At 47.5% G+C, this 27593-nt stretch overlaps 2 protein-coding genes and 1 non-coding gene across 5 annotated transcripts in view; 1 reads left to right on the forward strand and 2 right to left on the reverse strand.

Annotated features, from left to right (window-relative positions):
- LOC124033146 overlaps window positions 1-2152 on the forward strand; it is a 33876-nt gene extending 31724 nt beyond the window's left edge. For both annotated transcript variants that reach the window (XM_046345113.1, XM_046345107.1), the window contains one exon: window positions 617-2152. In XM_046345113.1, coding sequence (XP_046201069.1) covers window positions 617-808 — 192 coding nt within the window. In that variant the 3' untranslated portion in view covers window positions 809-2152. The remainder of the gene's footprint in view (window positions 1-616) is intronic.
- A 1074-nt stretch (window positions 2153-3226) lies between these two features.
- LOC124033163 (prickle-like protein 1) overlaps window positions 3227-27593 on the reverse strand; it is a 67970-nt gene continuing 43603 nt past the window's right edge. The window contains exons 2-8 of one of the 2 annotated variants that reach the window (XM_046345132.1): window positions 21073-21267; window positions 13342-13455; window positions 12417-12554; window positions 10909-11112; window positions 6418-6604; window positions 4972-5883; window positions 3227-4768 (exon numbers count right to left, since the gene is read on the reverse strand). In XM_046345132.1, the coding sequence (XP_046201088.1) occupies window positions 3828-4768; window positions 4972-5883; window positions 6418-6604; window positions 10909-11112; window positions 12417-12554; window positions 13342-13455; window positions 21073-21252 (2676 nt within the window). In that variant the 5' untranslated portion in view covers window positions 21253-21267 and the 3' untranslated portion in view covers window positions 3227-3827. Of the gene's footprint in view, window positions 4769-4971; window positions 5884-6417; window positions 6605-10908; window positions 11113-12416; window positions 12555-13341; window positions 13456-21072; window positions 21271-27593 lie in introns of both variants that reach the window. The other variant, XM_046345125.1, reaches the window with a different exon arrangement.
- On the reverse strand, window positions 20967-21041 carry trnaa-ugc. The gene has a single exon. It is a non-coding gene; the product is annotated as a tRNA-Ala (tRNA).

Raw genomic sequence — 27593 nt, forward strand, 5'->3', positions numbered from 1 at the left:
AATGTGGTGGTACGTTTTGTTATGCAGTCAATGACTGTCTTTGTACTTCATGTTATTGAATCTATGGTGGTTAATCAATTTCCCTATTAGGATGTTTTTCTACTATGTTTCAGAACAGTGCACACTGGAGGGTTTGTATACATTGCTAATGTTGGACTGTGAGGTGTTTTAGAACAGCAGACTATGGTTTGTATAGGCTACATTTCTAATGTAGGGGTGTGTGTGTGTGTGTGTGTGTGTGTGTGTGTGTGTGTGTGTGTGTGTGTGTGTGTGTGTGTGTGTGTGTGTGTGTGTGTGTGTGTGTGTGTGTGTGTGTGTCTCTGTGTCTCTGTGTCTCTGTGTGTGTGTGTGTCTCTGTCTCTGTGTGTGTGTGTGTGTGTCTCTGTCTCTGTGTGTGTGTGTGTGTGTCTCTGTCTCTGTGTGTGTGTGTGTCTCTGTCTCTGTGTGTGTGTGTGTGTGTCTCTGTCTCTGTGTGTGTGTGTGTGTCTCTGTCTCTGTGTGTGTGTGTGTCTCTGTGTGTGTGTGTCTCTGTCTCTGTGTGTGTGTGTCTCTGTCTCTGTGTGTGTGTGTCTCTGTCTCTGTGCGTGTGTGTGTGTGTCTCTGTGCGTGTGTGCAGCGGTACAAGCAGGACTGCGAGACATTTGGCACGGTGGTAAAGATGCTGGTTATCAAGGAGCCCAGTCTGGAGAAGGTGCTTCAGAACCCTCTGAAGGACAACCTGATTGAGATCAGGGAGCGTTGCCTTGACGACCTCCGACACTTCATCATAGAGCTGGACCAGGTCATAAAGCCCCAACCATCAACATGAGGGGGAACCACAAATCCGCTTACTACATACCAGGATTGATGGACCAGAGGTGGAGTTTGGCCAGTGGTATAGACATTGTGACCCTGTGTGATATTCTCTCAATTACTGTGTCAATAAGAGGGAAACATTCACATTCAAATAACATTTTAACCTAAAAATAATTGGTCACAAAAAAAAAGTAACTTGATTTTATTGAAAACATGCTTAATTGAGAATAAGTGTTTTATTTTCACCAACCTTTTCCGAGTTGAGATCACTGAGTCGAAATGCCAGTCCAGTTCTATCACTCAGATGTTTTCTAAATATGACTTAAAAAACCTACGCCTGTGCTACATTAACCAATTAAAAACAGTTCTGTAGCAATGAGGTTTGTACAGTACGCTATAGGCCCAATACATTATCACTGCATATTGGCTTCGCTTTAATTTCCCTGCCAATGCATTGTTGTTCAGACCATTTAAAAAATATATATATTTCAAAATTTGAGTTAAGCTATATGATCACAGTAATATAGATCAGTTGTTGTATTACTTGTGAGTCGACGCTACGTGAGCATATTTAAATAATTTGCTTTACATTTTACTGGGCTGATGGTGCCTGTATCTGATGGTCAGGCTCAGCAGTCCACCTCTCAACATCCCTCTACTCTCCCTTTCCTCCGCTGACACTGACCAAAAGGACACTGTCATCCAGCTGATGGCGGATCTCGACTCGCATCATTCTCAGTTTCTCTCCTAATGGTTGTGAAATCTCACAGTATCTGTAGCTTTCCTTCACGCCTGCTACGTTACTGCAGACACGGTAATCTGAGCCATCCGATTGGCCACGGTAGGCCTGTAGTGCACTTCATTTGCTCTGCAGGCCCGCCGGGAAGGCAGAGTTTGTATCTTCAGACAAATTAAATGGTTTAAAATGAGAACACTTCGCCTACCCGGCGTGCAGGGCAGCTGAATCAAGTGCACCTACCGGCAACGGTGTAAGACAAAAAATGTATACAAATGCAAGGATTTTTTTATATATATTTTTTTTTTACATAAATGTTTGAGATTGACAAGAAATGCCTTTGAGATCGACCAGTTGGTCACCACTGCTTTTGGGAGGTCATAGAAGAAAATATGAAGCATTCTAATTTGATTGGTTTGTTTCAATGCTGTTCTAGATTTCAGACTTGAAATTAGAATTCTGCCGTCGTTACTCTAGATGTCCAGCTGTCATTTATTTACTCTGTGATCCACTACTACTGGCTTTCTGACCAAGTAGTAAAACAACCTGATCATACAGAGTTTGCATATTTTTGTGTATTTACATCTTATTTTCTATTTGGTAATAAAAGTGATGTAACAACTGGTGCTCCACACTATAATCCTTCTTTATACAGTACTAGTTCTGTACCAGCTTTTTGGGACGGAATAAAATCACATTCTCATTACATTTATAATATATATTTTTTATTACAATTTTATAAGCATCAATCTTGGCCTTTATATTCCAGTTCTTACATTTATACAGATGACTGATCTGTTTACAATACAATACTGGCCCAACCCTCTAACCACTAGGCTACCTGCCGCCCCGCCCCTCTAACCACTAGGCTACCTGCCGCCCCGCCCCTCTAACCACTAGGCTACCTGCCGCCCCTCCACTCTAACCACTAGGCTACCTGCCGCCCCGCCCCTCTAACCACTAGGCTACCTGCCGCCCCTCCACTCTAACCACTAGGCTACCTGCTGCCCCTCCACTCTAACCACTAGGCTACCTGCCGCCCCTCCACTCTAACCACTAGGCTACCTGCCGCCCCTCCACTCTAACCACTAGGCTACCTGCCGCCCCGTCCCTCTAACCACTAGGCTACCTGCCGCCCCGTCCCTCTAACCACTAGGCTACCTGCCGCCCCTCCACTCTAACCACTAGGCTACCTGCCGCCCCTCCACTCTAACCACTAGGCTACCTGCCGCCCCGTCCCTCTAACCACTAGGCTACCTGCCGCCCCTCCACTCTAACCACTAGGCTACCTGCCGCCCCTCCACTCTAACCACTAGGCTACCTGCCGCCCCGCCCCTCTAACCACTAGGCTACCTGCCGCCCCGACCCTCTAACCACTAGGCTACCTGCCGCCCCTCCACTCTAACCACTAGGCTACCTGCCGCCCCCCCTCCACTCTAACCACTAGGCTACCTGCTGCCCCTCCACTCTAACCACTAGGCTACCTGCCGCCCCGCCCCTCTAACCACTAGGCTACCTGCCGCCCCGCCCCTCTAACCACTAGGCTACCTGCCGCCCCTCTAACCACTAGGCTACCTGCCGCCCCTCCACTCAAACCACTAGGCTACCTGCCGCCCCTCCACTCAAACCACTAGGCTACCTGCCATCCCTCCACTCTAACCACTAGACTACCTGCCGCCCCTCCACTCTAACCTCTAGGCTACCTGTCCCCCCCCCAAATGGTACTATACTTGCTTGTTTTGTCACACAAACTGAAATTAGGGGAACTATTTGAATTTTAGTAACCAGGAAATAGCTTTTGGGAAACCAGGCCCAGGGTCAAACTCTGCACTCTGAATACCTTTGCTGGCAGCATATCAAATGTTTAATTTTTCAAACCCTGGTTAAGAAAAGAGAAGGTTCTTTGATAACTGCTGTCAATTTTGTCTTTCAATGCCATTCCACTACAAAAACATTTGACTCAGGGTTATAAAAACAAGTACACTTTACAATATATACATTAATATCTGCACTGTTAAATAGTCATTTCCGCTACTCTCTAAATGGTGTTTTTATAAATACATTTGTTCAGAGTTATTTGCATACATTTTTTTTCTAATACAATTATGACAGTTGAAATGTGTTTATGCAACTCTGTTTTTTTTTGTAATGCAATTCAATAATAGGATCAGAGCCATGTTAACATGTATTACATCCAGTTGGCAAGACAGTTTTAACAAGCGGGCCATTTCTGTATTCACAATAGTGGCAACAACAACGAGATTCAGAAGGGGGTTGCAGACAGAGTTTAAAAGTCTTATGAGATGATACAGTTCTTCCCCTTGTGCACCTTCTTTTTTTTGGACATAGTCCGTGGGACTGCTCCGTAAGGCAGGGAGGGCAGGCCTGCCACGTGGCTGGGGCTGGGCAGGCCATCATAGTAGTGTCTGTGTGTCTGGGGGATGGGCTGGCCCAGGAAGAAGCCTTCCTCCTCAGACTCAGAGGAAGAAGAGGAGCAGGTGGAGCACCAGTCATCCTGGTCCCTTTCCCCACACAACCCCATGAACCTCTCCATGGCTGGGCCTTGCTGGAGTCTGAAGTCTGAGGTGGCTTGGTGGGGATGGCGGTGGGGATGCTGGGTCTGGCCATACCCTTGCTGGTTGGGCAGGAAGGCCAGCTGCTGGGACCTCTTTGAGCTGAAGCCGTGTCCCCCATGACCTCTGTGGTCCTCTCTGAAGTATATGCGATTGGCCCTCTCCTTGGGCACCAGGTGGAGAGCGTTGTCGGAGCGTGACTTGCGGCTGCGGCGTCTCCTGTGGGGGTGGTTGTGATAGCGGCCGGAGCCCGGGTCACCAATCTCCTGGTCCTGCTCCTCGAAATGGTATGCTCGCCGCCGCGTCCGCTCGCTCATCGGTGGCTGGCGCACCTGCAAATCACCATAGCGACTGTTGTCCACGACGTCTGGGGAGAACTTCACCTGTTGGGGTCGAGACTGGGATCGAGTCCGTCTCAACGCCGGGACATGAGGAGGCTTTGGGGGAGATTGAAGAGGGGCCTTCTCTTCCTCTGGTAGGTTCTCCTCCTGCTCCAGCTCAGACGTAAGGCTCTTCAGGGAATTGGCACTGCGGTGTAACATGGAGGAGTTGAGAGTTCCCATGTTGCTTGTGTTCTCACAGTCTCTCTCAGCCTCGAGTTCCTGGAAGCTCTGTAAGGAGTAGACCAGAGGTCTCTCTTTACTGTCGCCATCTACAGAGGCACCTGAGAGAAGAGTGGGAGAGAGATAATGACATGTATTTGTACAAGTTGTCTTTTCACCACAGTGCTGTTTCAAAAAACATTCTGCCATCACAGAACATTGAACATTAGGATGCAAATCAGATCAACCTGGTCATTTCTCCTGGACAAATCAAGCCTAGTACTGGACTAAAAGGCTATTTTAATAGAGATGTAACATGTCTTACCCGTGATGTTGGACAGTGCCAGTGAGTCCATGGAGTCCCTGACACTCTGATCTGTCCGTTTCACCTTGTCTGTGATGCACTCAAGAGAGTTGTCATACCACTGCTTCTCCTCCCTCTGGAAGCTGGTACCTCCGATGCTTCCAGCGCCGTGCTCCAGCTCCTGGAGTTTCCTACTGCTGGCCGGGCCAGGGTGGCTCCCGTAGGCCGAATCCCCCAGCCCGTCCTGGGACTGGGCCCAGTACATATCTGTCTGGTACTTCTTACTGGCCAGGCTCTGGCTGCCTGACCCTCCTCCACATCCTCCTCCGGTCTCAGCCCTAGAGCTCTGAGGCTCACACTGTTTCATCTTGACCTCAGCCTCGGTCATCCACAGATCGGTTGTAGGTCTGGAGTCGACCACCTCACCTTGCTGGAAGACTCCGTGCTCCCCGAACTTGAGCAGCAGCTGGGTCATGTAGTCCTCGTGCTCGGCCCACTCCTCCTCGCCCCGGTCCTCGGGGCCCTCTGTGTCCTCCCTCCCCCTCCAGAAGCACTCCTCATTGGTTAAACCCAGGTGGGCCAGTTTATTGGCGAGCGTATCGGTGTCTGGGTTACTGGTAATCCCGGGGAACTTGTAGTTGACGGAGGGCGAGAAGAGGAGCGACTGGCGGCACTGGTCGGCTGAGCGGCTGCTCTTGCCCATGCGGACGCTGCGGCGGGACTCGCGGGAGCGCGCGGACTGGAAGGCGGAGTCAGAGGAGTCTGAGGCGTGAACGTCCTCTCCCAGACTGCAGGCCTTGGAGCAGTAGATCCGGCCCTGCTTGGGCAGGAAGGGACAGCCCAGCAGAGAGCTCTTACACTGGGCACAGCAGAAACAACCCTTGGTGGCGTGCCAGTGGAGACCGTCGTACATCATCTGGGCGTGGTCCACACCTACGGGAAAGGAGAAAGACTTAGCACAGATGTGAGGAAATATTTGTGTTTTGTGAAACACTTTTTGTGGTGTGATTCCCTGACTCATTGTCAAGTCCCTCATAGGTATGTGTCCTGTAACATGTTCATACTGGCTGAAAAATATTGCCATGATACATTTTGTTTTGATATTCTGCATTGGATTACTAACCAGGGCTATGCTGACCTTTACAAGGAGCACGTGTGCCTAAGGTTAGAGAGATGTAAGCACACGCAAAGACATTTAGATCAATGAAAAAAGATGTAACGTATTAAAGGAATGTGTACTGGTGCTCCTAAATTTTAAAAAATCCAGATTGCACTGCAGAATATTTAGGTACGTATGTGTGTAAAATGTAATGTAATGTCACTGTATAGAGCCCTGCGAACACACTCACTGCCTAAAGACTATTGATAGACATAACTGTTAGTTTACTATGTGTGTTTATTTTAGTTTCTGCCATTTTTTTCACAATGGCAGAAGCAGTGGTCTGTATGCGTATCGTCAGGGCTTACCAATGTGTTCCCCGCAGGCCTTGCAGTACTCGGCATAGAGAGAATCAAAGCAGCCGCAGCAATATGGCCGACCATCCTTCATGATATAACGTTGCCCCCCCAGCACCGTCTCACATTCAAAACAGGAGAAGTGCTTCATGTGCCAGTGACGCCCCTCCGCCTCCGTACACTCGTCAGAAAAGATAACCTGAAGATGGAAACATTAACACAGTTAGATGACAAGTGTGTGACTCGGGTTGGTCTAGTGATTATTGCTGTTGCCTCCAGAGAACATATGCCTGTGTTGGTGAGTTTGAATCTGACTCAGCGTGGTTATATGTGTCGGCCAGAGTATGTCAGCGGAGTGTGCCCAATTTGACTGGACTGTGGAGCGAGATTCCCGAAGGCAGGAGCATCGGCTTTCTCGCCCGCTCCAATTTCGATCCAGTAGTGCCAGCCCTCCCCAGCATGCACTTCTAGTCTCCTTGTGTGCTGCTATAGCCCCTTGCTTCTAGTCTCCGTGTGTGCTGCTATAGCCCTTGCGTTTAGTCTCCTTGTGTGCTGCTATAGCCCCTTGCTTCTAGTCTCCTTGTGTGCTGCTATAGCCCCTTGCTTCTAGTCTCCTTGTGTGCTGCTATAGCCCCTTGCTTCTAGTCTCCTTGTGTGCTGCTATAGCCCCTTGCTTCTAGTCTCCGTGTGTGCTGCTATAGCCCATTGCGTTTAGTCTCCTTGTGTGCTGCTATAGCCCCTTGCTTCTAGTCTCCTTGTGTGCTGCTATAGCCCCTTGCTTCTAGTCTCCTTGTGTGCTGCTATAGCCCCTTGCTTCTAGTCTCCTTGTGTGCTGCTATAGCCCCTTGCTTCTAGTCTCCTTGTGTGCTGCTATAGCCCCTTGCTTCTAGTCTCCTTGTGTGCTGCTATAGCCCCTTGCTTCTAGTCTCCTTGTGTGCTGCTATAGCCCCTTGCTTCTAGTCTCCTTGTGTGCTGCTATAGCCCCTTGCTTCTAGTCTCCTTGTGTGCTGCTATAGCCCCTTGCTTCTAGTCTCCTTGTGTGCTGCTATAGCCCCTAGCTTCTAGTCTCCTTGTGTGCTGCTATAGCCCCTTGCTTCTAGTCTCCTTGTGTGCTGCTATAGCCCCTTGCTTCTAGTCTCCTTGTGTGCTGCTATAGCCCCTTGCTTCTAGTCTCCTTGTGTGCTGCTATAGCCCCTTGCTTCTAGTCTCCTTGTGTGCTGCTATAGCCCCTTGCTTCTAGTCTCCTTGTGTGCTGCTATAGCCCCTTGCTTCTAGTCTCCTTGTGTGCTGCTATAGCCAGTGACTTTGCAAGTCTGGAGAGGATATTCACCACTGCTGGTCGGCTCTCTAGGCACAATAGCATGAGCCTGAAGCCACAAACTCTGGACAAACTTGTGTTTCTAAAAATGAATTCAAAGGCACTGGAGGCTGAGCCTAATAAGGCATTTTTCGTTTAATTTGTATTTCATTCTAAGTAAATCACAGCCTACATGCGCAATTTATAGACTATAATAATTTAATAGAACGAAATGTTTAAATGCTGAGCGCTTTATGTCCCTACCAGCCTAGTGTCACTCGCAAATGCTTCAGAATGTATTTCTTTGTAGGCTATAGCCTTGAAATAATTGATCTAATATAGCCTAAATAATTAATTTCCGTTCCTTCTTAGGCTCCCTGTCTGGCTCCTGACCTATTTAGTGTTTATATGCTGTTTAATATCAAGGCTGTGATTGAGTCCCATAGGGCGGCGCACAATTGTCCCTGCGATGACCAGTGTAGGCCGTCATTGTAAATAAGAATTTGTTCTAAACTGACTTGCCTAGTTAAAGGTTAAAAAAAATAAAAGAATGTAGCTTTATTTGAAATGATGTGAGCTTCTTTTAACTTTTCCATGTTTGTATAAATCCATATGTTTTGGTTCCCGAAAACAAATGGTAGGTCACAAAAATAGATGGTTGTTGGTTAAATTGCAGTGGTGTAAAGTAAAAACATGCTTTTAAAGAACTACATGTTTTTTGGGGGGGTATCTGTACTATTTATCATTTTGGACAACTTTTACTTTACTACATTCCTAATGAAAAGAATGTATTTTTTACTCCATACATTTTCACTGACACCCAAAAGTACAGTTTGAATGCTTAGCAGGACAGGAAAATGGTCTAATTCACACGCTTATCAAGAGAACATCCCCGGTCATCCCTACTGCCTCTGATCTGGCGGACTCACAAAACAGAGAACATCCCTGGTCATCCCTACTGCCTCTGATCTGGCGGACTCAGTAAACCGAGAACATCCCCGGGCATCCCTACTGCCTCTGATCTGGCGGACACAGTAAACAGAGAACATCCCCGGGCATCCCTACTGCCTCTGATCTGGCGGACACAGTAAACAGAGAACATCCCCGGGCATCCCTACTGCCTCTGATCTGGCGGACACAGTAAACAGAGAACATCCCCGGGCATCCCTACTGCCTCTGATCTGGCGGACACAGTAAACAGAGAACATCCCCGGGCATCCCTACTGCCTCTGATCTGGCGGACACAGTAAACAGAGAACATCCCCGGGCATCCCTACTGCCTCTGATCTGGCGGACACAGTAAACAGAGAACATCCCGGGCATCCCTACTGCCTCTGATCTGGCGGACACAGTAAACAGAGAACATCCCCGGGCATCCCTACTGCCTCTGATCTGGCGGACTCAGTAAACAGAGAACATCCCCGGGCATCCCTACTGCCTCTGATCTGGCGGACACAGTAAACAGACAACATCCCCGGGCATCCCTACTGCCTCTGATCTGGCGGACACAGTAAACAGAGAACATCCCCGGGCATCCCTACTGCCTCTGATCTGGCGGACACAGTAAACAGAGAACATCCCCGGGCATCCCTACTGCCTCTGATCTGGCGGACACAGTAAACAGAGAACATCCCCGGGCATCCCTACTGCCTCTGATCTGCGGACACAGTAAACAGAGAACATCCCCGGGCATCCCTACTGCCTCTGATCTGGCGGACACAGTAAACAGAGAACATCCCCGGGCATCCCTACTGCCTCTGATCTGGCGGACTCAGTAAACAGAGAACATCCCCGGGCATCCCTACTGCCTCTGATCTGGCGGACACAGTAAACAGAGAACATCCCCGGGCATCCCTACTGCCTCTGATCTGGCGGACACAGTAAACAGAGAACATCCCCGGGCATCCCTACTGCCTCTGATCTGGCGGACACAGTAAACAGAACATCCCCGGGCATCCCTACTGCCTCTGATCTGGCGGACACAGTAAACAGAGAACATCCCCGGGCATCCCTACTGCCTCTGATCTGGCGGACACAGTAAACAGAGAACATCCCCGGGCATCCCTACTGCCTCTGATCTGGCGGACTCAGTAAACAGAGAACATCCCCGGGCATCCCTACTGCCTCTGATCTGGCGGACACAGTAAACAGAGAACATCCCCGGGCATCCCTACTGCCTCTGATCTGGCGGACACAGTAAACAGAGAACATCCCCGGGCATCCCTACTGCCTCTGATCTGGCGGACTCAGTAAAAACATTTAGTTTGTAAATGATGTCTGAGTGTTGAAGCGTGCCCCTGGCTATACGTAAATAAACAAAACATGAAAATGGTGCCGTCTGGTTTGCTTAATATAAGGAATTTGAAATGATTTCTACTTTTGATAGTTAAGTATATTTTTGCAATTGCATTTACTTTTTATACTTAAGTATATTTTTAAACCAAATACTTTTCGACTTTTACTCAAGTAGTATTTTACAGGATGACTTTTACTTGAGTCATTTTTAAGGTTTCTGTACTTTTACTCAAGTATGACAATGAGGAACCTTTTCCACCACTGTATGATTGTGATTTTAATGAATGTAGCGAATTTGTAGCGGCAGTTTTTTTATTTATTCCTGTGAGCGCAAGACAAGTTTTTGTTCCTGTGAGCGCAGGATGGTTTTTGTTCCTGTGAGCGCAGGACGGTTTTTGTTCCTGTGAGCGCAAGACGGTTTTTGTTCCTGTGAGCGCAGGACGGTTTTGTTCCTGTGAGCGCAGGACGGTTTTTGTTCCTGTGAGCGCAGGACGGTTTTTGTTCCTGTGAGCGCAGGACGGTTTTTGTTCCTGTGAGCGCAGGACGGTTTTTGTTCCTGTGAGCGCAGGACGGTTTTTGTTCCTGTGAGCGCAGGACGGTTTTTGTTCCTGTGAGCGCAGGGCGGTTTTTGTTCCTGTGAGCGCAGGGCGGTTTTTGTTCCTGTGAGCGCAGGGCGGCTTTTGTTCCTGTGAGCGCAGGACGGCTTTTGTTCCTGTGAGCGCAGGACGGCTTTTGTTCCTGTGAGCGCAGGACGGCTTTTGTTCATGTGAGCGCAGGACGGCTTTTGTTCCTGTGAGCGCAGGACGGTTTTTGTTCCTGTGAGCGCAGGATGGTTTTTAGCGAAGCGGTTGGAATGAGCGAGATCGCTCAACTCCGCTCTGGCGTCGGCCACAGTGCATCTCCACACTCACCTCGTCGCAGGCAGAGCAGCGTGGCTTGAGCAGCTCTGCGTGGTGTCGGCCACAGTGGATCTTCCCATCCTGGTAGAAGTAGATGAGGTCAACCAGCAGCTCACTACACGTGGAGCACGTAAAGCATGCTGGGTGCCAGGCCAGCCCAGGACCCGCTCTGGAGGCAAAAACTGTCATCTCCCCTCCGTTGATGCTCTCCCCACACTGTGATGAAATCCACACAAGGGACATCCATAAAGAACACAGTTTCACTCTAAAACTAGATATTTTCTACTGTATTATTGCATTAAGCTCATTAGGGAAGTTATTCTTCAAGAATCAATGGGTTTATACATTTCATTGAAATTACCAGGAAAAATGGCATATTGTCATTTTTTAAAGTGCTGACTTAAAAAAAAAACATGAATTTCATTACTAGTTAAATGTGTGGTTGACTGCACAGTGAAAACATGTCAACAATTATGGCCAAATTCCCTAGTTATGTAACTTCCAGTCTGGAGTGTGTGGCTATCCTATCTAATCCTACAGCATGGCCTGGGCCCTGTATACTAACTAGGGTATCATATGGCCACTAAGTCCCCCTGTCCCCATTCCCTACTGGAGGGTTGAGATACGTGACCAACTCCCTTCCATCTGTGAGCGACCGCATCAGTACAGTTCATAACACGGCATCTGGTGTTATTATGGGAATTCTGACCGTGGTGCTTAACTGTGGTCGACTACGGCCCCTCTGCAGTTGGGTTGTTCCTCTCGGTTTATCTGTGTGTGTCATGTGAGGACACAGGCAGTGCTTTAACACTGGGACTACAAACAACATCACATTAACAGTTTACAGCAGGGAGAGCCACTGCAGAGCAGAGCTGTGTTTTGACCAAGCTTAATAGTCATCCCCCGGGCTGCTCAGGCCCCATTTGTAAGTACACTAAATAAAACACTGAGGATCGAGCAGAGCACAGAGTCAGTCAACCCACTGGAGCTACACTCCAACTCTTGAGAGGCTTTTTAGATTTCCGATGGCTGCAAAACCACCATATGTTTAGGGATCTCTTACATAGCATGGTTGACATACAACACAGAGGAAGAGGAGGTTCTACGGACTCTTCTAGTGAAGCACAGGCTACAGATAGTTCTGCTTTTCGCTTCTCAATAGTTATGTAATTGGGTTATATGGCTTTACAACAGTTCCTATAACTCCGCAAACTGTTACATACAATACCGGTCAAAAGCTTTGGAACATCTACTCAATCAAGGGTTTTATATTTTATATTTTGAGTTGTTAAACACTTTTTTGATTACTACATGATTCCATGTGTTATTTCATAGTTTTGATGTCTTCACTATTATTCAACAATGTAGATAATAGTAAAAATAAAGAAAAAACCTTAAATGAGTAAGTGTTGTAAAACATTTGACCGGTATGTTACCTTAAATTCCCCATCTACCCGTTGGTTTATGTGTCCCATGTGAAAATGTTCCTGTTAGGAACTGAGGTGCGAGAGGGGACATACATGTTCACAGACACTGTGTAGCAGGTCCCGGGGCAGGAGTTTGAGAGAGCCCCTCCCCAGCGCCTCCTTCTTCCTCTGGACACTGAACATGTGGAGCTCCTTCTTCTCCTCCTCACTGAGAGACTGACAGTAGCGGCCCTGAAGGGAGTGAAAGAAGACAGGCCTTCGTTAAACATTGTCCAAAGTGGACTTTAATTGTACAACAGAAACCAGAGTGTGACAACTGTTGTTTTGATATCTCTCTCCTCAAACCGTTACCAAGAGAAAGCAGATGTTTTACAGGGGTTGTGTTTAGAGTGGAATCACGAGGGGAAGAACCACAAAGAGAAGCAGCTCTGGCTCAGGCTGTGATGTCACTGCGAAAGACTATGACAGGAACCATGCTGGTGGGGGCTGTCAGCAAACATCATCAAATCATAGTCAAAGGGCTGACTGTACCCAGGGCATGACAGTCTGTGACCCAGCGTTGGATCAAGGGACTAAAGACTCTGATGGTGATAACGTGAATGCCAAGTCCTCCATCACAGAATGGCATGGACCTGGGGGGGGGTCAATCCCATTTCAATTCAGTAAACTGGAAGTCAAATGAAATGTCATTGCATGGAGGATTGGACTTTCCATTTATTTCCTGACTTGGAATGGAATTGACCCCAACCCTGGTAGGTGGTAAGGTGGTCTTAAACAGAGGTTTACTGCAAGGCAGGGAAGGACAAGGGTCGGACACATCTTCAAACAACATTGAGTCTGGGAAAGGGGATGGATGGATGGATGGTGGGAAAATGGGTGCTGTCCTGCTGTGAGACCTGCCCTGTTACGACGCCTTTAATGAGAGGGCATGCTGGGATGCATTTTATGGCACACACACACACACACACACACACAAACAGTTTATATGAACTACACTCTTTTGGGGCCTTTTCCTTACCTCGTTGTCATGTGGAGGCAGCTGATAGAGGAGCTGTTTGATTCTGAACTTCTCTCCAGGACTGTTAACGTAAGGAACCTTGTCCTCAGGCAGACAGGAGAAATACAACTGGACCTGGAGCACACAGAGCAGAAGACAGATGGTAGACACACACACACACACATTGTGTATTTGATCCTTTGGTAGCACCATGCTTACACCTACCACACACAATTAACCTGAAGTGTTGTTCATACTGTGAAGTAACATGTTCTTAATGGAGAATATAAAAACTGCCCTGACCTGGATCCAATCTCCCTGTCGAACGGAGTAGCAACTTCCCAGATTTCTCTTAAACTATTTCACTGGCCCAGATAAATGTTATTCAGCACATTAGAAATGATAATACCAGCTAAGCCTGTCCCTGGATAATGGGCTGTGTGCGTGTGTGTCCCTACCTGAAAAGTGAGCATAGTGGTGGGCTCCATTGTTTGAGACAGGCAGACTTGTCAAGCACCACCCCAAATACACTGAGACAGGATGTGTATATATATATATATATATATATATTATTACAAACTATGGCATGGAAAAGTCTGCTGGTGATTAGTAGAGATCTGACAGATCAGATGCAGGAGGAGGCCTTTAGATGTGGATCAGTCCCCCCGTCTCGCTGGTTGCTGGCAACACTAGGTTTAGCTTGGAGGGGACCTCGCCACAGCTGCCTTTTACAGGCTCGTTCACAAAAAGGGTCCACTTGTGTTATGTGGCACTCTCCCAACTACCTTCCTTCCTTCTCTCCCTCTGTCTCTCTCCCTTTCTTCCCTTACTCCCCCCACTCTCTATCCCCCTCTACCTCCCTTTAAACAGCACACATGGAAGCAATGAAGGGGGGGGGGGCTGAAGCAACAAGAGACCCAGGCTCTGAAGCCTCCAAATAAACAGCCCCCTTTTGTGTGTAAATGCCTGGGTCAACTGTAATGCCTTTACAGCCACTATTCTGTTGAACGGCCCTGTTGTGCACATTACAGTGGAGAAACACACAGCCCTGGAGGTCAGTCATCTTACTGCTCTTTAGCCCTGACCGAGGGAGGTGGATGCAGGAGTAACCGCAGCATGAAATGTGCATCATTTACGACAGCTCAACACTGAGGATTGTGGGGGTCAATTGCAATTCCCAGAGATGGGCCGAACAGCAGGAAACCCCTTCTAAACAGGAGACAAGAACATCCCACCCTTTTATCTGGTAGCAGTCGTGACCCTCCCTCCTAATGTAGCCTTCAGTTGCTGTCAACTGCCCCGAGGGGCAAAGTAGTAGCCAGGCCAGTGGCCCTAAGGGTCAAAGTGCCACAGAGACGAGCAGCTTTGTCCAGTTTCAGGGTGACAAGAATACGACAAACCCTCCCTCTGCCCTGCTCACCACCCCAATAACCCGACGAGGCCTGGCAATATGCCTAATGGAGTTATGACGAGGAAAATAATGACAAAGAAAGCTACTATGGTGTTTCTCAGCTCCTATCTAAACGAGCCAAATGTGTTTATGGGTCCTTCTATATGGGCTAATGTGGCTCAGTTGGTAAGAGCATGACACTAGACACGGCAAGGTCGTGGGTTATATTGCATATACAGTTTAAGTCAGAAGTTTCCTACACCTTAGGCAAGTACATTTAAACTCAGTTCTCACAATTCCTGACATTTAATTAGAGTAAAAATTCCCCGTCTTAGGTCAGTTAGGATCACCACTTTATTTTAACAATGTGAAATGTCAGAATGATAATAGAGAGTGATTTATTTCGGCTTTTACTTCATCACATTCCCAGTGGGTCAGAAGTTTACATACACTCAATTAGTATTTGGTTGCATTGCCTTTAAATTGTTTAACTTGGGTCAAACGTTTTGGGTAGCCTTCCACAAGCTTCCCACAATAAGTTGGGTGAATTTTGGCCCATTCCTCCTGACAGAGCTGGTGTAACTGATTCAGGTTTGTAGGCCTCTTTGCTCACACATGCTTTTTCAGTTCTGCCCACAAATTTTCAAAAGGTTTGAGGTCAGGGCTTTGTGATGGCCACTCCAATACCTTGACTTTGTTATCTTCAAGCCATTTTGCCACTACTTTGGAAGTATGCTTGGGGTCATTGTCCATTTGGAAGACCCATTTGCGACCAAGCTTTAACTTCCTGACTGATGTCTTGAGATGTTGCTCCAATATATCCACATTATTTTCCTTTCTCATGAAGTGATCTATTTTGTGAGGTGCACCAGTCCCTCCTGCAGCAAAGCACCCCCACAACATGATTCTGCCACCCCTGTGCTTCACAGTTGGGATGGTGTTCTTTGGCTTGCAAGCCCCTCCCTTTTTCCTCCAAACATGATCTGACTTCCGGCGCCGACTGAGATGGCCGCCTCGCTTCGCGTTCCTAGGAAACTATGCAGTTTTTTGTTTTTTTTACGTGTTATTTCTTACATTAGTACCCCAGGTCATCTTAGGTTTCATTACATACAGTCGAGAAGAACTACTGAATATAAGATCAGCGTCAACTCACCATCAGTACGACCAAGAATATGTTTTCCGCGACGCGGATCCTGTGTTCTGCCTTACAAACAGGACAACGGAATGGATCGCAAGCAGCGACCCAAGGAACCGACTCCGAAAAAGAGGGAAACGAGGCGGTGTTCTGGTCAGACTCCGAAAAAGGGCACATCGCGCACCACTTCCCAGCATTCTTCTTGCCAATGTCGAGTCTCTCGACAACAAGGTTGACGAAATCCGAGCAAGGGTGGCATTCCAGAGGGACATCAGAGACTGCAACGTTCTCTGCTTCACGGAAACATGGCTTACTGGGAAGACGCTATCCAGGGCGGTGCAGCCAACGGGTTTCTCCACGCATCGCGCCGACAGAAACATACATCTCTCTGGTAAGAAGAGGGGCGAGGGCGTATGCCTCATGACTAACGGGACATGGTGTGATGAAGGAAACATACAGGAACTCAAATCCTTCTGTTCACCTGATTTAGAATTCCTCACAATCAAATGTAGACCGCGTTATCTTCCAAGAGAATTCTCTTCGATTATAATCACAGCCGTATATATCCCCCCCCAAGCAGACACATCGATGGCTCCGAACGATCTTTATTTAACTCTTTGCAAACTGGAAACCATTTATCCGGAGGCTGCATTCATTGTAGCTGGGGATTTTAACAAAGCTAATCTGAAAACAAGACTCCCTAAATTTTATCAGCATATCGATTGCGCAACCAGGGGTGGTAAAGCCTTGGATCATTGTTACTCTAACTTCCACGACGCATATAAGGCCCTGCCCCGCCCCCCTTTTGGAAAAGCTGACCACGACTCCATTTTGCTGATCCCTGCCTACAGGCAGAAGCTAAAACAAGAGGCCCCCATGCTGAGGTCTGTCCAACGCTGGTCAGACCAAGCTGACTCTACACTCCAAGACTGCTTCCATCACGTGGACTGGGACATGTTTCGTATTGCGTCAGATGGAAATATTGACGAATACGCTGATTCGGTGTGCGAGTTCATTAGAACGTGCGTCGAAGATGTCGTTCCCATAGCCACGATAAAAACATTCCCAAACCAGAAACCGTGGATTGATGGCAGCATTCGCGTGAAACTGAAAGCGCGAACCACTGCTTTTAATCAGGGCAAGGTGACTGGTAACATGTCCGAATATAAACAATGCAGCTATTCCCTCCGCAAGGCTATTAAACAAGCTAAGCGTCAGTACAGAGACAAAGTGGAATCTCAATTCAATGGCTCAGACACAAGAGGCATGTGGCAGGGTCTACAGTCAATCACGGACTACAAGAAGAAACCCAGCCCAGTCACGGACCAGGATGTCTTGCTCCCAGTCAGACTAAATAACTTTTTTGCCCGCTTTGAGGACAATACATTGCCACTGACACGGCCTGCAACAAAAAACATGCGGTCTCTCCTTCACTGCAGCCGAGGTGAGTTAACCCTCGCAAGGCTGCAGGCCCAGACGGCATCCCCAGCCGCGCCCTCAGAGCATACGCAGACCAGCTGGCCGGTGTGTTTACGGACATATTCAATCAATCCCTATACCAGTCTGCTGTTCCCACATGCTTCAAGAGGGCCACCATTGTTCCTGTTCCCAAGAAAGCTAAGGTAACTGAGCTAAACGACTACCGCCCCGTAGCACTCACTTCCGTCAACATGAAGTGCTTTGAGAGACTAGTCAAGGACCATATCACCTCCACCCTACCTGACACCCTAGACCCACTCCAATTTGCTTACCGCCCAAATAGGTCCACAGACGATGCAATCTCAAGCACACTGCACACTGCCCTAACCCACCTGGACAAGAGGAATACCTATGTGAGAATGCTGTTCATCGACTACAGCTCGGCATTCAACACCGTAGTACCCTCCAAGCTCGTCATCAAGCTGTGCACCCCGCCCTGTGCAACTGGGTACTGGACTTCCTGACGGGCCGCCCCCAGGTGGTGAGGGTAGACAACAACATCTCCTCCCCGCTGATCCTCAACACGGGGGCCCCACAAGGGTGCGTTCTGAGCCCTCTCCTGTACTCCCTGTTCACCCACGACTGCGTGGCCACGCACGCCTCCAACTCAACATCAAGTTTGCGGACGACACAACAGTGGTAGGCTTGATTACCAACAACGACGAGACGGCCTACAGGGAGGAGGTGAGGGCCCTCGGAGTGTGGTGTCAGGAAAATAACCTCACATTCAACGTCAACAAAACTAAGGAGATGATTGTGGACTTCAGGAAACAGCAGAGGGAACACCCCCCTATCCACATTGATGGAACAGTAGTGGAGAGGATAGCTAGTTTTAAGTTCCTCTGCATACACATCACAGACAAACTGAATTGGTCCACTCACACTGACAGCGTCGTGAAGAAGGCGCAGCAGCGCCTCTTCAACCTCAGGAGGCTGAAGAAATTCGGCTTGTCACCAAAAGCACTCACAAACTTCTACAGATGCACAATCGAGAGCATCCTGGCGGGCTGTATCACCGCCTGGTACGGCAACTGCTCCGCCCTCAAAAGTAAGGCTCTCCAGAGGGTAGTGAGGACTGCACAACGCATCACCGGGGGCAAACTACCTGCCCTCCAGGACACCTACACCACCCGATGTTACAGGAAGGCCATAAAGATCATCAAGGACATCAACCACCCGAACCACTGCCTGTTCACCCCGCTATCATCCAGAAGGCGAGGTCAGTACAGGTGCATCAAAGCTGGGACCGAGAGACTGAAAAACAGCTTCTATCTCAAGGCCATCAGACTGTTAAACAGCCACCACTAACATTGAGTGGCTGCTGCCAACACACTGTCATTGACACTGACCCAACTCCAGCCACTTTAATAATGGGAAATTATGTAAATATATCACTAGCCACTTTAAACAATGCTACCTTATATAATGTTACTTACCCTACATTATTCATCTCATATGCATATGTATATACTGTACTCTACATCATCGACTGCATCCTTATGTAATACATGTATCACTAGCCACTTTAACTATGCCACTTTGTTTACTTTGTCTACACACTCATCTCATATGTATATACTGTACTCGATACCATCTACTGTATGCTGCTCTGTACCATCACTCATTCATATATCCTTATGTACATATTCCTTATCCCCTTACACTGTGTATAAGACAGTAGTTTTGGAATTGTTAGTTAGATTACTTGTTGGTTATCACTGCATTGTCGGAACTAGAAGCACAAGCATTTCGCTACACTCGCATTAACATCTGCTAACCATGTGTATGTGACAAATTTTTTTTGAATGGATTTGGATTTGATTTGATTTGGTCATTATGGCCAAACAGTTATATTTTTGTTTCATCAGACCAGAGGACATTTCTCCAAAAAGTACGATCTTTGTCCCCATGTGCAGCTACAAACTGCAGTCTGGCATTTTTATGGCGGTTTTGGAGCAGTGGCTTCTTCCTTGCTTGAGGGACTGTTCAGGTTTTGTCGGTATAGGACTCATTTTGCTGTTTTACTGTGGATATAGATACTTTTGTACCTGTTTCCTCCATCTTCACAAGGTCCTTTGCTGTTGTTCTGGGATAGATTTGCATTTTTCGCACCAAAGTACATTCATCTCTAGGAGACAGAATGTGCCTCCTTCTTGAGCGATATTTACATTTACATTACATTTAAGTCATTTAGCAGACGCTCTTATCCAGAGCGACTTACAAATTGGATATGATGGCTGCGTGGTCCCATGGTGTTTATACTTGCATATTATTGTTTATACAGATGAACGTGGTACCTTCAGGCATTTGGAATTTGCTCCCAATGATGAACCAGACTTGTGGTGGTCTAGAATTTTTTTCTGAGGTCTTGGCTGATTTCTTTTGATTTTCCCATGATGTCAAGCAAAAAGGTGCTGAGTTTGAAGGTAGGCCTTGAAATAAATCCACAGGTACACCTCCGATTGACTCAAATTAGGTCAATTAGCCTATCAGGAGCTTCTAACACCATGACAACATTTTCTGGAATTTCCCAAGCTGTTTAAAGGCACAGTCAACTTCTGACCCACTGGAATTGTGATACAGTGAATTATAAGTGAAATAATCTGTCTGTAAACAATTGTTGGAAAAATGGCTTGTGTCATGCATAAAGTAGATGTCCTAACCGATTTGCCAAAACTATAGTTTGTTAAACTTCTTGAGTGTAGGGGGCAGTATTTTTGTTTTTGGCTAAAAAAATGTACCCATTTGAAACCCCAGAAACTAGAACATGCATATAATTGTCAGATTAGGATAGAAAACACTCTAAAGTTTCCAAAACTGTCAAAATATTGTCTGTGTGTATAGCAGAACTGATACTGCAGGCGAAAACCTGAGGAAAATCTAACAAGGAAGTGCTGTTTCTCCTGAAAGCTCTCTGTTCCCTTGGATGCCTTGCCTCCATTTAAAGGGATATTAACCAGATTCCTTTTCCTATAGCTTCCTCGAGCTATGAACAGTCTTTAGACATAGTTTCAGGCTTTTATTTTGAAAAAATGAGCGAGAAAGAACCCATCGCGTCAGTGAATGGCTGGGTGCCAGCAGAATTTTTCTTGCGCAACAACCATTTTCTCTCTCTCGCCTATGGAAGAAGCTACATTCCGGTTGACATATCGATTATATATTGTAAAACCGACCTGAGGATTGATTATAAAAACATTTGACATCTTTCTACGCACTTTACGGATACTATTTGGAATTATCGTCTGCGATGTCGTGACCGCTCGAGCCTGTGGATTTCTGAACATAACGAGCCAAACAAATGGAGGTATTCTGGATATAAAAAATAATCTTTATGGAACAATAGGAACATATATTGTGTAACTGGGAGTCTCTTGAGTGGAAACATCTGAAGAGCATCAAAGGTAAGTGATTTAATTTATTGCTTTTCTGACTTTCGTGACCAATCTACTTGGCTGCTAGCTGTTTGTAATAGTTTGTCTACTGAGAGAGATGTTCTTACATAAACGCTTGTTATGCTTTCACCATAAAGCTTCATTGAAATCTGACACACCAGGTGGATTAACAAGTTAAGATGTGTTTTGCTATATTGCACTTGTGATTTCATGAAAATTAAATATTTGTAATAATTTAATTTGAATTTACTGGTCCCCGTGGAAATCGAACCCACAACTCTGGCATTGCAAGTGCCATGCTCTACCAACTGAGCTACACGGGACCCTGTTGAGTTGTATATTTGGGGGCATCTCACCAGTTCGGGTCTGAGGCCAGGCGGTGCCCAGGCGTACTCTTCCAGGGCACAGCCTGAGTCGTCGTCTGACGTGGAACTCCTCTGGAAGCCAAAGTTCAGCTGACCTTGGACTTTCTGCTCCATCACTTCCCGCGGGCTCCGCACCCCAACCTGGTAACCGCACGCACTCTCTAGGTTCATCACACACCACGCCTTCTACTGCAGAGGGAGAGGGAGAGAGAGAGGTAGATATGTTTTACTCAAGGCAGAGTGATAGATACATCATCCACATACAGTAGTACACATGGTCCAGGGTTCATTGTGGAGATGGAACTTAAAGTGAGGTCTGTATAACAACAGTAACCCTGGCTATAGTATACACAACTCCCTGGCTATAGGATACACAACTCCCTGACTATAGGATACACAAGTCCCTGACTATAGAATACACAACTCCCTGGCTATAGGATACACAACTCCCTGACGATAGGATACACAACTCTCTGGCTATAGGATACACAACTCCCTGGCTATAGGATACACAACTCCCTGGCTATAGGATACACAACTCCCTGGCTATAGGATACACAACTCCCTGGCTATAGGATACACAACTCCCTGGCTATAGGATACACAACTCCCTGGCTATAGGATACACAACTCCCTGACTATAGGATACACAACTCCCTGGCTATAGGATACACAACTCCCTGGCTATAGGATACACCACTCCCTGGCTATAGGATACACCACTCCCTGGCTATAGGATACACAACTCCCTGGCTATAGGATACACAACTACCTGGCTATAGGATACACAACTCCCTGGCTATAGGATACACAACTCCCTGGCTATAGGATACACTACTCCCTGACTATAGGATACACAACTCCCTGACTATAGGATACACAACTCCCTGGCTATAGGATACACAACTCCCCGACTACAGCTGGAGGTCTGTATAACAACAGTAACCCTGGCTATAGGATACACAACTCCCTGGCTATAGGATACACAACTCCCTGGCTATAGGATACACAACTCCCTGACTACAGCTGGATGTCTGTATAACAACAGTAACCCTGGCTATAGGATACACAACTCCCTGGCTATAGGATACACTACTCCCTGACTATAGGATACACAACTCCCTGACTATAGGATACACAACTCCCTGGCTATAGGATACACAACTCCCTGGCTATAGGATACACCACTCCCTGGCTATAGGATACACCACTCCCTGGCTATAGGATACACAACTCCCTGGCTATAGGATACACAACTACCTGGCTATAGGATACACAACTCCCTGGCTATAGGATACACAACTCCCTGGCTATAGGATACACAACTCCCTGGCTATAGGATACACAACTCCCTGACTACAGCTGGATGTCTGTATAACAACAGTAACCCTGGCTATAGGATACACAACTCCCTGGCTATAGGATACACAACTCCCTGACTATAGGATACACAACTCCCTGGCTATAGGATACACAACTCCCTGGCTATAGGATACACCACTCCCTGGCTATAGGATACACCACTCCCTGGCTATAGGATACACAACTCCCTGGCTATAGGATACACAATTACCTGGCTATAGGATACACAACTCCCTGGCTATAGGATACACAACTCCCTGGCTATAGGATACACTACTCCCTGACTATAGGATACACTACTCCCTGACTATAGGATACACAACTCCCTGACTATAGGATACACAACTCCCTGGCTATAGGATACACAACTCCCCGACTACAGCTGGAGGTCTGTATAACAACAGTAACCGTGGCTATAGGATACACAACTCCCTGGCTATAGGATACACAACTCCCTGGCTATAGGATAAACAACTCCCTGACTACATCTGGATGTCTGTATAACAACAGTAACCCTGGCTATAGGATACACAACTCCCTGGCTATAGGATACACAACTCCCTGACTACAGCTGGATGTCTGTATAACAACAGTAACCCTGGCTATAGGATACACAACTCCCTGGCTGTAGGATACACAACTCCCTGTGAATCACAGTGCCATGTGGCAAATGTCCAAAGCCCCTGCTCTTTACCCGTCTCTTTCGTTTATCTCTCCGCCCCTCTTCTTCTCCTCAGGGCTGTTTGTTTTTCAACCTGCCTCAGAGATGGAGGGAAGAGGGTGTCTGTCTGTCTCTCTAATCATCCTTTCATCTTTGGAATGGATAGAAGGAAGAGACAGAGGTCAATCAGAGGAGGCCAGAGCGCTGTCTGTCTGACAGGTGAGAGATAGAGAGATGGAGGTATGAGAGATAGAGGTAAGAGACAGGTGAATCAGGGGAGGTCGGGGCGCTGTCTGTCAGGTGAGAGAGAGAAGGATGGAGGGATGAGAGAGAGGGGTGGAGGGATGAGAGAGAAGGATGGAGGGATGAGAGAGAAGGATGGAGGGATGAGAGAGAGGGGTGGAAGGATGAGAGAGAAAGGGATGGGGACCATCAAGCGGACCCTGACACGGACAGATAGAAATACAGGAGCTACTACTGGGGCTACTACTGGGGCTACTACTGGGGCAACTACAGGGGCTGCTACGACTGGGGCTACGACTGGGGCTACTACTGGGGATACTACTGGGCTACTACTGGGGCTACTACAGGGGCTACTACTGGGGCTACTACTGGGGATACGACTGGGGCTAATACTGGAGCTACTACTGGGGCTACTACTGGGGCTACTACTGAGGCTACTACAGGGGCTACTACTGAGGCTACTACAGGGGCTACTACTGGGGCTACTACTAGGGCTAATACTGGGGCTACTACTGGGGCTACTACTGGGCTAATACTGGGGCTACTACAGGGGCTACTACTGAGGCTACTACTGAGGCTACTACAGGGGCTACTACTGAGGCTACTACAGGGGCTACTACTGGGGCTACTACTGGGGCTACTACTGGGGCTACTACTGGGGCTACTACTGGGGCTACTACAGGGGCTACAACTGGGGCTACTACAGGGGCTAATACTGGGGCTAGTACTGGGGCTACTACAGGGGCTAATACTGGGGCTACAACTGGGGCTACAACTGGGGCTACTACAGGGGCTACTACTGGGGCTACTACTGGGGCTACTACAGGGGCTACTACTGGGGCTACTAGGGGCTACTACTGGGACTACTACAGGGGCTACTACTGGGGCTACTACAGGGGCTACTACAGGGGCTACTACTGAGGCTACTACAGGGGCTACTACTGAGGCTACTACAGGGGCTACTACTGGGGCTACTACTGGGGCTACTACTGGGGCTAATACTGGGGCTACTACAGGGTCTACAACTGGGGCTACTACTGGGGCTAATACTGGGGCTAATACTGGGGCTACTACAGGGGCTAATACTGGGGCTACAACTGGGGCTACTACAGGGGCTACTACTGGGGCTACTACAGGGGCTACTACAGGGGCTACTACTGGGGCTAATACTGGGGCTACTACTGGGTCTAATTCTGGGGCTACTACTGGGGCTCCTACATGGGCTAATAATGGGGCTACTACTGGGGCTACTACAGGGGCTAATACAGGGGCTACTACTGGGGCTACTACAGGGCTACTACAGGGGCTACTACAGGGGCTACTACAGGGGCTACTACAGGGGCTACTACAGGGGCTACTACTGGGCTACTACTGGGGCTACTACTGGGGCTACTACTGGGGCTACTACTGGGGCTACTACAGGGGCTACTACTGGGGCTACTACTGGGGCTACTACTGGGGCTACTACTGGGGCTACTACTGGGGCTACTACAGGGGCTACTACTGGGGCTACTACTGGGGCTACTACTGGGGCTAATACTGGGGCTACTACTGGGGCTACTACTGTACTAATATTGGGGCTAATGCTGGGGCTAATACTGTACTACTACAGGGGCTACTACAGGGGCTACTATAGGTGCTACTACAGGTGCTACTACTGGGGCTAATACAGGGGCTACTACTGGGGCTAATACTGGGGCTAATACTGGGGCTACTACTGAGGCTAATACTGGGGCTAATACTGTACTATTATTACTGTACTACTACTATTGTACTCCTACTGGTGCTACTACTGTACTACTACTGTACTCCTATGGTGCTACTACTGTACTACTACTGTACTACTACCGTACTACTACTGTACTACTACGGTGCTACTACTGTACTACTACTGTACTACTACCGTACTACTACCGTACTACTACTGTACTACTACCGTACTACTACTGTACTACTACGGTGCTACTACTGTACTACTACTATTGGTGCTACTACTGGGGCTAATACTGTACTATTATTACTGTACTACTACTACTATTGTACTCTTACTGGTGCTACTACTGTACTACTACTGTACTCCTACGGTGCTACTACTGTACTACTACTGTACTCCTACGGTGCTACTACCGTACTACTACTGTACTCCTACGGTACTACTACTGTACTACTACGGTGCTACTACTGTACTACAACTACTACTGTACTACAACTACTACTGTACTACTACTGCTGTACTACTACTGTACTACAACTACTACTGTACTACAACTACTACTGTACTACTACTGCTGTACTACTAATGTACTCCTACTACTGTACTACTACTACTGTGCTCCTACTGTGCTACTACTGTGCTACTACTACTGTGCTACTACTACTGTGCTACTACTACTGTGCTACTACTACTGTGCTCCTACTGTGCTACTACTGTACTACTACTACTGTACTACTACTACTGTGCTACTACTACTGTGCTACTAATGTACTTCCACTACTACTACTGTACAACCACAGTATTACAACTATTGTGTAAGCCTGATAAATGTGATTTCCTATTACCACTATTACTACTTGAAAAGTTTCAACCTGTCTGAAGTAACATACCATCTGAATGCTACTCTGAGCTGTACCAGGCACGCTGAACGGCCTTGTAGGACAAAAAGGCATGGGGGAAAATAATGGGCAGTTGTGATCATTTCTCAAAAGAAAAGACCACAGCTCTACAGCTCTGACTGTGATACTTCAATGGAGCCCAGCCAGTGATCAGCGCACCCCCTCCACCCCCCCGTGGCTGGGCAGGGAACACGGGGCTATGGGGGCTGGTGGGAATACAGCTGAGAAAAGCAGCCACACTTGACTGGTGCCTTTTGAAGAAGTCAGGCGTGACAGTAGACCAGAAAGAACACAGTGATAGTAGAGGACCAGAACACTGTGATAGTAGAGGGTCAGAACACTGTGATAGTAGAGGACCAGAACACTGTGATAGTAGAGGGTCAGAACACTGTGACAGTAGAGGACCAGAACACTGTGATGGTAGAGGATCAGAACACTGTGATAGTAGAGGATCAGAACACTGTGATAGTAGAGGGTCAGATCACTGTGACAGTAGAGGACCAGAACACTGTGATAGTAGAGGATCAGAACACTGTGATAGTAGAGGGTCAGAACACTGTGATAGTAGAGGGTCAGAACACTGTGATAGTAGAGGGTCAGATCACTGTGATAGTAATGGGTCAGAACACTGTGACAGTAGAGGACCAGAACACTGTTATAGTAGAGGACCAGAACACTGTGATAGTAATGGGTCAGAACACTGTGACAGTAGAGGACCAGAACACTGTGATAGTAGAGGGTCAGAACACTGTGATAGTAATGGGTCAGAACACTGTGACAGTAGAGGACCAGAACACTGTGATAGTAGAAGACCAGAACACTGTGATAGTAGAGGACAGAACACTGTGATGGTAGAGGACCAGAACACTGTGATGGTAGAGGACCAGAACACTGTGATAGTAGAGGGTCAGAACACTGTGATGGTAGAGGACCAGAACACTGTGATAGTAGAGGGTCAGAACACTGTGATAGTAGAGGACCAGAACACTGTGATAGTAGAGGGTCAGAACACTGTGATAGTAATGGGTCAGAACACTGTGATAGTAGAGGACCAGAACACTGTGATAGTAGAGGGTCAGAACACTGTGATAGTAGAGGGTCAGAACACTGTGATAGTAGAGGGTCAGAACACTGTGATAGTAGAGGGTCAGAACACTGTGATAGTAGAGGGTCAGAACACTGTGATAGTAGAGGGTCAGAACACTGTGATAGTAGAGGGTCAGAACACTGTGATAGTAATGGGTCAGAACACTGTGATAGTAGAGGACCAGAACACTGTGATAGTAATGGGTCAGAACACTGTGATAGTAGAGGACCAGAACACTGTGATAGTAGAGGACCAGAACACTGTGATAGTAGAGGGTCAGAACACTGTGATAGTAGAGGGTCAGAACACTGTGATAGTAGAGGGTCAGAACACTGTGATAGTAGAGGGTCAGAACACTGTGATAGTAGAGGGTCAGAACACTGTGATAGTAGAGGGTCAGAACACTGTGATAGTAGAGGGTCAGAACACTGTGATAGTAGAGGGTCAGAACACTGTGATAGTAGAGGGTCAGAACACTGTGATAGTAGAGGGTCAGAACACTGTGATAGTAGAGGGTCAGAACACTGTGATAGTAGAGGGTCAGAA

The sequence above is a fragment of the Oncorhynchus gorbuscha genome, linkage group LG01 (genome assembly GCF_021184085.1).
Source record: "Oncorhynchus gorbuscha isolate QuinsamMale2020 ecotype Even-year linkage group LG01, OgorEven_v1.0, whole genome shotgun sequence".
Classification (NCBI taxonomy): domain Eukaryota; kingdom Metazoa; phylum Chordata; class Actinopteri; order Salmoniformes; family Salmonidae; genus Oncorhynchus; species Oncorhynchus gorbuscha.